The sequence below is a fragment of the Danio rerio genome, chromosome 10 (genome assembly GCF_049306965.1).
Source record: "Danio rerio strain Tuebingen ecotype United States chromosome 10, GRCz12tu, whole genome shotgun sequence".
Classification (NCBI taxonomy): domain Eukaryota; kingdom Metazoa; phylum Chordata; class Actinopteri; order Cypriniformes; family Danionidae; genus Danio; species Danio rerio.
This window is the reverse complement of record NC_133185.1, coordinates 16,486,318-16,498,483: the sequence shown is the minus strand read 5'-3', so window position 1 is coordinate 16,498,483 and position 12,166 is coordinate 16,486,318. Positions and strand designations below refer to the sequence as shown.

General features: G+C 36.6%; 1 protein-coding gene across 3 annotated transcripts in view; it reads left to right on the top strand.

Annotated features, from left to right (window-relative positions):
• The window catches only part of galt (galactose-1-phosphate uridylyltransferase), a 225,559-nt gene that overhangs the window by 192,545 nt on the left and 20,848 nt on the right, over positions 1 to 12,166 (top strand). The window contains exon 10 of one of the 3 annotated variants that reach the window (XM_073914179.1): positions 8,360 to 8,440. The exons of the other annotated variants lie outside the window; for them this stretch is intronic. Coding sequence (XP_073770280.1) covers positions 8,360 to 8,440 — 81 coding nt within the window. The remainder of the gene's footprint in view (positions 1 to 8,359; positions 8,441 to 12,166) is intronic. 3 annotated transcript variants of the gene reach the window in all.

Genomic DNA, 12,166 nt, shown 5'->3' with positions numbered 1-12,166 from the left:
CATCTGAATCAGAGGGTTTTAATTAAAGACAGGCTCTTTTTGGATCTTTTTTGATGCCAGTGCCGTGTGACCCACTGGAGCCATGTGATCCTTCAGTACATCCTGAACCAAAGCCTCTTGAACCTCGGGGGTTAAATAAACTACCAGTGTCTCTTGAACCCAAGGTTCCTGACCCACTGTGGGTGTAAGACCCACCGGTATCAGCTGAATGTAAGCCTCTAGACCAACTGCAGCTCCATGCTTCACGCCCTTTGCAGCCCTATGCTCCAGGACCTCCGCAGCCCCATGCTCCAGGTCCTCCTTAACTACACACTCCAGGGCCCTCCGTAGCTCTACGCTTTAGGCCCTCCGCAGCCCCATGCTCCAGGCCCTTCGCAGTACTATGCTCCAGGCCCTCCGCAGTACCATGCTCCAGGCCCTCTGCAGTACCATGCTCCAGGCCCTTCGCAGCCCCGTGCTCCAGTCCCTCCGTAGCTCCACGCTCCAGGCCTTCTGCAGCTCCACGCTCTAGGTCCTCCGCAACTCCACGCTCCAGGCCTTCCACAGCCCCATGCTCCAGGCCCGCTGCAGTCCCATTCTCCAGGTCCTCCGCAACTCCACGCTCCAGGCCCTCCACAGCCCCATGCTCAAGGCCCTCTGCAGCCCAGTGCTCCAGGCCCTCTGCAGCTCCACACTCCAAGTCTTCTGCAGCTTTGTCACGATCACCAGAGATCTAAACTGGAAAACATGCACAATCTGTAACAGACTACAAATCCAGCATTCATGGACTACAACTCCATACATGCACTCCGCTCACACACGTTCCTGATCCTGACTGACTACATACACACCACCAGAGGATTGTCAAGGACTGATTACACTATTTAAGGAGCACAAACACTCACTCTAGTCACTGAGTCTTGTTATCTGTTAAGTGACATTACAACACGTTTCCTTTGTCTTACTTTGCAGTGTTTTGACGCCTTTTTTCATTTATTTTCAGCCTTTTTTGCCCTTATTAGATAGAACAGTATTTTGACAAACACTAAAAACACTATTAGGACACAAATATTTCACAAAACAGTGAAAGTTGGTTGTTTTTACGTTATTTCGAGCAAATTTGTTCTTTTGGATTGAAACAAATTTTTGAAGCTGTGTCTTGGTGATTAGATCCTTGTGTGTATTTCAGCATGGAGATGGTCTGTACAACTTGATGCGTTTAAGTTTGCAGCATTAATTCATGAGAAAGACTTGGTTCAAATCAATCAGCGCACTCTATTGTATATGAGGGGCAACTTTATTAATATGCATGATAGCTTTTAAGACTGATTTTACCTATCACAGTGTTCAAACGGCAGAGAGACTCCACGACGTGTTGCCAAAACAAGTGGAAGAACAAGAATTGTTTGGAGATACGGGTCGACAGTGTTGTTTATAAATGTGCTGCAACAAAGGTTTTGTTTTAATTTCTTCACTATGCCAGCGCAGCTCGACTCACATGTGGACTACAGTGCACACAACGCGGGACAGAAATACGTTTGTAAGGAACATTTTTACCCAAGAGCTTTTTGCATCTGTAAATAGTGAAATCCGGATTTGCTGCTCGTCTTCTTTTAAAAAAGACGCGGTTTCTGTTTGTGTTGATTGTCCTGTCTCTACAGTTTTGGTAAGTGAGCGATTAGTGCACTGCAAAAAAATGCTTTTCTTACATAGATTGTTTGTCTCGTTTCTAGTCCAAATATCTATCTAAACATTCTTATTTTAAAAAGCATTTTCTAGGCAAGCACAATATATTGTCTTGTTTTCAGAAATAATATGCCAATATTAAGGGAGTTTTTTCTTAAAACAAGCTAAATAATCTGCAAATGGGGTAAGCAAAATAATCTTGTTTTTCTGTTTGGCATAAGATTATTTTGCTTACTCCATTGGCAGATTATTTAGCTTGTTTTAAGGAAAATCACTTAAGTTTTGCATATTATATCTTAAAACAAGACAGTATGTTTTGCTTGTCTAAAAAATTCTTCTTAATTTAAGAGTTTTTATATATTTAGACTAGAAACAAGACAAAAATCTAAGTAAGAAAAGCATTTTTTAAAGTGTGGTCTTTGTTTGTTTTGTTCAGAAGCAAAGTTTACTAAGTTTACTGTACGCTAATATCACTACAATATTATGGACTAAAAGATTCAATGTAAATGCTGCTCTCCGAGTGTAAACATGTAAACATCTTAATCAAACTATTACCGCCGTGTAGAATTTTCCCCGCTACCTACCGAGATTATCTAAGTTACAGAGAAATGCAGAGGGTTTTTTTTTTCTCCCATTTGCCTTGTGGTTTTAAACATTCTAATAAAACTACACTCCTTGCATCCAATATCTCATTTGTGACAGAGGGCAGGCGGGAAATGTTCCTGAATGAAAGTGGAAGTGCCAAACTACAATTAAAGTCGACAAATTAATAATTTTGCAAATAATTTGATCGATGTAAACATGATCACTCTCTTTCTCCCCTGCGTCTGTGTTTGTTTTGCCTCTGTGAAAATCAGCACATGTCCAAATTTTTATGCAAAACCTTCCCTCTTTCCCTCCCCTGACACTTCCACCTAAACGGAGCTGGACTCAATCACTTTTCTGACTTTTTTCAAACTAGAGGTGTGAAAACACTCTGCTGAGACAGGGGGGTTTCGTGGCCCTTTAAAATCAAATGAGTAGTAAGCCATTTAGGATACAGCCTCACTATCATTTGAATCAGTGAATCATTAACTGGAGACTCACTCTGAACAATCATTTGAATCAGTGGATTATTTACTGGAGAGTCACTCAGAATGAACTTGAGACTCGCGCTGATTGAATCATTGGAGTGAATAATGATTTATTAACCGGAGACTCACTCTGACCGGAAAATAATAATAATAATAATAATAATAATAATAATAATAATAATAATAATATATATATATATATATATATATATATATATATATATATATATATATATATATATATATATATATATATATATATATATAAAATTTATTTAATAATAATTAATTAACTGGAGACTCACTCTGACCGGAATATAATAATAATAAAAATAAGAAGAAGAAGAAGAAGAAGAAGAAGAAGGACATCTGTTTGAAAGACAGTATACACAGATGGTATAAAAGTAAAAACACTCGATATTCAAACCTAACCAGGACACTTTTCATTCCAAAACCCATTTTAGGAATAAGATCTAAGTTACCTTGGCAAGCTTCACTTTTAACCTGTTTCAGTTTTTGGAGACCTCGACTTTGATTTGATGTCTGGAAGAGAGTAAAGTCACAATTAATAAAGGACGCATTACATGTCACATCCCATGAAAAGCTTGTTATTTTGTTTCCAATGGAGCTCATTAGTTTGGGGAAAGGAAATATTTGTTGTTGTATTTTTATTTTTTTTGTCACTGAAGGCACAAAGGCGTTCTGATGAGGCGGGGAGTGAACGATTGCAGGCTAATTAGTGCACGGCTCTGTTGTGTGTTAGCAGCATGGCGACTTTCCCCGTTAATGAGCCGCTCGCGCTGATGTCACCTTGTGATTCTAACTTTATGTGGTTCTTTGGGTATTTATAAGTTTTACTTTTATATAGGTAAAATCTGCTTTCTAAATGATTGCTAGCATGTTGGTTAAAAAATACTTAGAACTGTTTAGCATTGAGCTGAATTCTGATCAGAACACTTTAATTAATTTTTTTTTCAATTCACCCTTATTTGTATAGCGCTTTTACAACGTAGGTTGTGACAAAGCAGCTTCACATAAAAGATCATAGTAAATTAAAACAGTGTAGTTCAGTTTTCAGAGTTTCAGTTCAGTTCAGTTTATCTCAGTTCAGTGTGGTTTAATAATCACTACTGAGAGTCCAAACACTGAAGAGGAAATCCATCGATTTACGGCTCTACAGAAATTATCCCGAAATTATGCAAGCCAGTGGCGACAGCGGTGAGGAAAAAACTTCACCAATTAGCGAAAGTGAAGCATTAAAAATTCTCGAGAGAAACCAGGCTCAGTTGAGCACGACTATTTTTTCTCTGGCCATATTTCTTGTGCTGAGCTGCAGTCTAGGCACCGGAGGCTGGAAGCTGGACCTCAGCAAAGACTCGTCTGTCCCTGAAGCGTCACTGTAATCAGTCTCATGCTCTCCACTCCTCCATGACCACCACAGCATCTGCTCAGGATACGGCCTGGCCCAGCATATGGAAACCTTGGGATCATCTTGTCGCTGGTCTTGGATCAAATCAGTGGCACTGCATAGTCTAAGGGCCTCTGGATGAGTATCCCCTGAAGGAAATAGAGAACAAAAAGAATAATTAGCGTAGATGCTGTTCATAGTGTATATAAACAAGATGCAGAAACCTGCGTGGAGCACATTCATGTATCATACCGCTTAAAAGATAGGTCTTTAATCTAGTTTTGAATTAGTAGAGTGTGTCTGAGCCTCGGACATTATCAGGAAGGCTATTCCAGAGTTTAGGAGCCATAAATAAGAAGGCTCGACCTCCTTTACTCGACTATTCTAGGTACTACGAAAAGCCTTTAGTTTTGAGATCTTAAAGAGCGGATGGGATTGTAATGAGACAGAAGCTTGGTTAAATAAACAGGAGCTAGATTATATAATGTTTTATAGGTAAGACGCAATATTTTAAATTCAATACGAAACCTAACAGACAGCCAGTGTAAGGAGGATAAAATTGGGGTGCTATGATCATATTTTTTAGACCTGGTAAGAACTCTGGCTGCTGCATTTTCTACTAGCTGAAGTTTGTTAATAGAAAATGCTGGGCAGCCAGAAAACAGAGCATTACAGTAATCCAACCTAAAAATCATAAAATCATGGACTAGCTTTTCTGCATCTGAGATGGATAGCATACTTTGTAATTTACTGATATTTAAACTACTGAAGGCAGTTTTTGTCACATGGGATAAATGATTTTCAAAAGTTAAATTGCTGTCTAATATGACACCCAGATCTTTTATAGCAGAGCTAACGCTAACTTTGTATCCCTCTAATTGTAGGTTGAGTTGTGAGATCTGCTGTGTACAGGATTTAGGCCCAATAAGTAATGATTTTGTTTTGTCTGAGTTTATGAGAAGAAAATTATTGGTCATAGCCACATGCTAATTGAGACCAGAAACAGGATAGCAAAGTCCCAATTCATGTATGTTAATAAAAAGCTATTCATAAGAAAAGCATGTTAACAATATGCTATTTCATTTAACAACTGAACAAGCATGACAATTCAATTTGCACAAGCTAATTCAAACTAAACAAATGTTAACAAGTAATTTATGCTAAATATGTAGTGATCAAAACTTGTTAATTCATAGGCCTTTTAGCAAAATACTAATACTATTGCTAATTCATGCTTTTAATGGAATGTATTGATTTATGTTGGAATAATGCAAGCGACATCCTAAATTGTGTAAAAACATTTTAGAAATGTGCTAATTCATGCTAGTAACATGATAGCAACATGCTAATTCATACTAAAACATGGTAGTAACATGTTAATTCATGCTAGAAACATGCAAATTCAGCTTTGCCGTCAAACTCACCTATATAATGCTAAAAGCTATTTTTTATTTTGTCAAATTGTTCTGTGTTTTAAATGGAAATGTAAGCTAAGAGTATTTCAATTCAATTCAGATTTATTTGTATAGCACTTTTACAATGTAGATTGTGTCAGCAGCTTCACGTAATAGTAACTGGATCAGGGTAGTTTAGTTTTTAGTTTTTAGGTTCAGTTCAGTTTAGCTCAGTTCAGTGTGGTTTAAAATCATTACTGAGAGTCCAAACACTGAAGAGCAAATCCATCGATGACTGTGTGACAGTATGATGACTTACTTCTAGAACAGCCTTTATTATGGTATATTTTGCCTTTCACTTAAATGGGCAAAAGCTAGATATTGTAGCATGGCTTGTTGACATCACCAGAAAAGTAAAAGTTGGTCATTTAATTAAATTTAGTTTAATTAAAATACTGTTAACTTATCCAGCATATGTTTTTACACACCGGCTTTATTTTATTTTATTTTATTTTATTTTATTTTATTTTATTTTATTTTATTTTATTTTATTTTATTTTATTTTATTTTAACACCATTTTCCATTTAGTAATTATTTTAATTATATTTTATTTTATTAAACAATTTTTATATGTAAAGCATTTATTTTATTTTATCTTTTAAAAAGTATTTTTTTAATGTATATTAAGCATTTATTTTTGTTTATTGGGTATTTTTTATCAACATTAACATCCAACAGAGCAAGTACTAATTAATAGTAATACTCTATAAAGTGTAAAGACGTGTATGTAGTCTTTTCAGTTGAAGCTATGTCAGAGACAAAGGCCACAGGATCATCAATAACATCTGACTAGATTTTCTTCAGTCTGTCTAGACACATCTAGCATGTTGAACAGGTTTTCTCTTCCATCACCCAAGGCTGCAGGAGTAGAGTATAAACCGAACGGCACACTGCAATTTATTCATCATCTCACACTTAATATAATGAACAGCTCTTCTTTTTCAGCGAGAAATGAAATGCATTTCACATTGAATAATTTAATCAGAACGTTGGAGGCCTCTTTTATGGATTCATAGTTTTAGTCGGAGAAACAGGATAAACAGTCACGGCACATTATTCAGACTGCAAAAGCAAAAAAATAAATTAAATAAAAAATACCAGCCAGTCAGTTTTACTAGTGAAACTCCTGAAATCCTGCTTTTACTGTCATTGAAGTTGTTTGTTTTATGGCTTTTTCTGCACAGTGCTGCAAATTGGGAATTATTAGATAACTTCAGCCTTTCCAAAACGAGTAAACACAACATACCTTTGTGGATAAGAAATATGGAGGCTTTAATTGAATAAAAGCTCTAAAAGCATACCTTGAATTCAGCTTCCCTTATTATTTAGTTAATCCTATTCATCACGGAGACGACTTATTTTAGAGCAAAAACTTCAGCAGTTCCTGAATCTAAATGCTAAAATCTCAATAATTCATTCATTCATTCATTCATTCATTCATTCATTCATTCATTCATTTATTATTATTTGTGTTTTGCAAAAACTATTTATCATAATAAAGATGCACTTTTCTAAATAATTAAATTAAACAAATTGTAGTGGGATCAAACAAATATATATTACTCACAGTCCACTATCTATCTATCTATCTATCTATCTATCTATCTATCTATCTATCTATCTATCTATCTATCTATCTATCTATCTATCTATCTATCTATCTATCTATCTATCTATCTATCTATCTATCTATCTATCTATCTATCTATCTATCTATCTATCTATCCATCCATCTACCTACCTACCTACCTACCTACCTACCTACCCACCCACCCACCCACCTATCCACCCACTTACCCATCCACCCACCTTTTTACCCAGCCATTTATCCATCCATCCATCCATCCATCCATCCATCCATCCATCCATCCATCCATCCATCCATCCATCCATCCATCCATCTAAAATCTATAAAAATATATAAATAATCTATAAATCTATAAAAAAGGGAAATTTTGTGCTGTTCACTTCTATGTGTGACGATAGTTGTCTATTAAAATAGATGTTTAGCTTTACATTAGGATATATGCAGATAAAAAAACGCCTATTTTGAACTACTTCAGAACAATTTTTTTTACAAATATCTGCAATCTATGAATTCAGAACCAAAAAAATCTGAAGATTGAAATTACGTGTATAAAATTCTGACTTAAAAACATTCAGTCTTAAATTTCAGATGTTTTTATATTCAAGTTAAGAAATTCGCACAATTTAAATTCTGATTGTTTTGGCATATTATTAGCTCCATACTTGTTTCCACCACAGTCCAAAGACATGCGCTACAGGTGAATTGAATAAGTTAAACTGGCCGTAGTGTATGTGTGTGAATGCAAACGTGTATGGGTTTCCCAGGGCTGGGTTCAGGCTGGAAGGCCATCTGCTGCATAAAATATATGCTAATAAGGTGGCAGTTCATTCCGCTGTGGCGACCCCTGATAAAAGGGACTAAGCCGAAAAGAAAGATAATGAATGAATAGATGAATGAATATATCATATTACACATTTCCTATGATTTCTACTAAATAAAATAAAACGAAATGATAAATCTAATGTGGTTATAGTATTGTGAAAGTACTGTACAATTACAATGCATTTCCAAACATTAATTTATTTGAGTTGTGAGAAAATGCAGCACGTTTTCTTAATGTGTATGCATTGTGAGGATTTGCAACATGTGGTCTGTCAAACAGATAAAGATATATATTTTTTAATTTTCTGGCATTTTTTTGGTAATTGCATGTGTTTTCTTGAATTCCAGCATGTCAAGCTCTAGGCCACTGCACCATTATACAAGATCTACATTGCAAGTACAGATGCCAGCCAAATATGCTCTTGCCCAGTGAGTGTGAATGGTCATAAATGTGTTTTAAATTGTGTAGTGTTGATGGAGATATCAGACTTTCTTTTTTTTTTTTTTTCTGAAACACAACAAAAAGTCACTCTTTACATGCTAAAACATTAGAAAGCAAATTAGTATAATATGGCACCTAGTCTACTAAAGCCACACAGTATCTTTTCATGAGGAGCAGGCTGGGATTTTAAGCTTCTCAAACTGTGCTTTGAATCCTGTAAAAGATTTACAGTGAGAATGAGCTCCTATTTTTTTATTTTAACCACCTTCTGATATTCTTTGCACTGTATGTTAGCATAGATAGCAGAGTCTGCTCTGTTGTGATGCTCTACTGTCACTGCTAATGAGGCTGGAAAAATTAGTAGAGCTTCAGTCTTGATTTTAATTGGTTCTCGTGAAAAGAATGTGTGTGTGAGTGTATTTTGTTTTCTTTCGAATTTCGAACAGTGCTTGTTTTCACTTTGAAAGTTGTCATCTGAACTAGTTTTAGTTTTTATGAAGCCTTTACTTTAATTGTAGAGCTTTGGCCAAAAAATAATAATAATAATAATAATAAATAAATCAAAAATCAAGAAATAATTTCTGCATCGATTGTGAGATTTTAAAAATCCATCACTATTCTCTTTTGAAATAATTTTGAGCTTAGTCTTTAACCCTTTCACTCATAAGGTATTCCCACTGACCTCATGCATGCATTTTTTTTATGTGATCAGTATTTAGAATGCATTGCTTTAATGTTTTTAAAACAACTTGTCAAGTTTATCAGATTCTGTTGATTTATGGATTTGTATTTGAATACAAATGATGATAATGATCATATTATTCGATCTATAATGGGTGATGGGCACTTCATGTTTGTGGGATCAGAGCTGCTGGATCACTAAAAAACTTGCCTAGAGCACAATATGCAGTTAAAAACTTGCATAGAGCACTATCTGTTGTTAAAAACTAGCATAAAGCATCATCTGCTGCTAAAAGTTAGCATAGATTACTATATCCTGTTTAAAAATAACATAGATCATCATGTGCTGTTACAAGCTGACAGAGCACTGTTTGTTGTTAAAAATTAGCATAGAGCACTATCTGCTGCTAAAAACTAGCATAGAGGACTACTTGCTGTTAAAAAAATAGCGTGAAGCACGATCTGCTGCTAAAAGTTAGCATAGAACACCATTTGTTGTTAAAACGTAGCATAGAACACTATTTGTTGTAAAACACTAGCATAGAGCACTATCTGCTGTTAAACACTAGCATAGAGCACTATCTGCTGTTAAACACAAGCATACAGCACTGTCTGCTGTTAAACTCTAGCATAAATCACAATCTGCTGTTAAACACTAGCATAGAGCACTGTCTGCTGTTAAACACTAGCATAGAGCACTGTCCAATGTTAAACACTAGCATAGAGCACTGTCTGCTGTTAAACACTAGCATAGAGCACTGTCTGTTGTTAAACACTAGCATAGAGCAATATCTGCTGTTAAACACTAGCATAGAGCACTGTCTGCTGTTAAACACCAGCATAGTGCAATGTTCATTGTTAAACACTAGCATAGAGCACTATCTGCTGTTAAACACTAGCGTAGAGCACTGTCTGCTGTTAAACACTAGCATAGAGCACTGTCTGCTGTTAAACACTAGCATAGAGCACTATCTGCTGTTAAACACTAGCATAGAGCACTTTCTGCTGTTAAATACCAGCATAGCGCACTGTTCATTGTTGAACACTAGCATAGAGCACTGTCTGCTGTTAAACACTAGCATAGAGCACTATCTGCTGTTAAACACTAGCATAGAGCACTATCTGCTGTTAAACACTAGCATAGAGCACTGTTTGCTGTTAAACACTAGCATAGAGCACTCTCTGCTGTTAAACACTAGCATAGAGCACTGTCCGCTGTTAAACACTAGCATAGAGCACTATCTGCTGTTAAACACTAGCATAGAGCACTGTCTGCTGTTAAACACTAGCATAGAGCACTATCTGCTGTTAAACACTAGCATAGAGCACTATCTGCTGTTAAACACCAGCATAAATCACTATCTGCTGTTAAACATCAGCATAGCGCACTGTTCACTGTTAAACACTAGCATAGAGCACTATCTGCTGTTAAACACTAGCGTATAGCACTGTTTGCTGTTAAACACTAGCATAGAGCACTATCTGCTGTTAAACACTAGCATAGAGCACTATCTGCTGTTAAACACTAGCATAGAGCACTGTTTGCTGTTAAACACTAGCATAGAGCACTCTCTGCTGTTAAACACTAGCATAGAGCACTGTCCGCTGTTAAACACTAGCATAGAGCACTATCTGCTGTTAAACACTAGCATAGAGCACTGTCTGCTGTTAAACACTAGCATAGAGCACTATCTGCTGTTAAACACTAGCATAGAGCACTATCTGCTGTTAAACACCAGCATAAATCACTATCTGCTGTTAAACATCAGCATAGCGCACTGTTCACTGTTAAACACTAGCATAGAGCACTATCTGCTGTTAAACACTAGCGTATAGCACTGTTTGCTGTTAAACACTAGCATAGAGCACTGTCTGCTGTTAAACACTAGCATAGAGCACTATCTGCTGTTAAACACTAGCATAGAGCACTATCTGCTGTTAAACACCTGCATAACGCACTGTTCATTGTTAAACACTAGCATAGAGCACTGTTTGCTGTTAAACACTAGCATAGAGCACTGTCTGCTGTTAAACACTAGCATATAGCACTGTTTGCTGTTAAACACTAGCATAGACCACTGTCTGCTGTTAAACACTAGCATAGAGCATTATCTGCTGTTAAACACTAGCATAGAGCACTATCTGCTGTTAAACACCTGCATAACGCACTGTTCATTGTTAAACACTAGCATAGAGCACTGTTTGCTGTTAAACACTAGCATAGAGCACTGTCTGCTGTTAACACTAGCATAGAGCACTATCTGCTGTTAAACACAAGCATAGAGCACTGTCTGCTGTTAAACACTAGCATAGAGCACTGTCTGCTGTTAAACTAGCATAAAGCACTGTCTGCTGTTAAACACTAGCATAGAGCACTTTCTGCGGTTAAACACTAGCATAGAGCACTGTCCGCTGTTAAACACTAGCATAGAGCACTGTTTGCTGTTAAACGCTAGCATAGAGCACTATCTGCTGTTAAACACTAGCATAGAGCACTATCTGCTGTTAAACACCAGCGTAGCGCACTGTTCATTGTTAAACACTAGCATAGAGCACTCTCCGCTGTTAAACACTAGCATAAAGCACTATCTGCTGTTAAACACTAGCATAGAGCACTGTTTGCTGTTAAACACTAGCATAGAGCACTGTCTGCTGTTAAACACTAGCATAGAGCACTATCTGCTGTTAAACACCAGCATAGCGCACTGTTCATTGTTTAACACTAGTATAGAGCACTGTCTGCTGTTAAACACTAGCATAGAGCACTGTCTGCTGTTAAACACTAAGCTCAGAATTGCTTCAATAGAGAATAGCGATTCTTCTTGAAAATCCCAGAATCAATGCCGAATCGATTTTCCAAATAATTAATTAGGAACAGCTGTACAGTATTTAACATGTTGAGTCAATAGTCCAAGTGTGTTTCACTAGTTTTAGACTATGCATTCAGATAAGGGTGTGTGAGAGTGTGAGTGAGAGAGAGGCTACTCTCTATCTAAAAACGCCAATATCATAACATATATTTTTAATAGCTG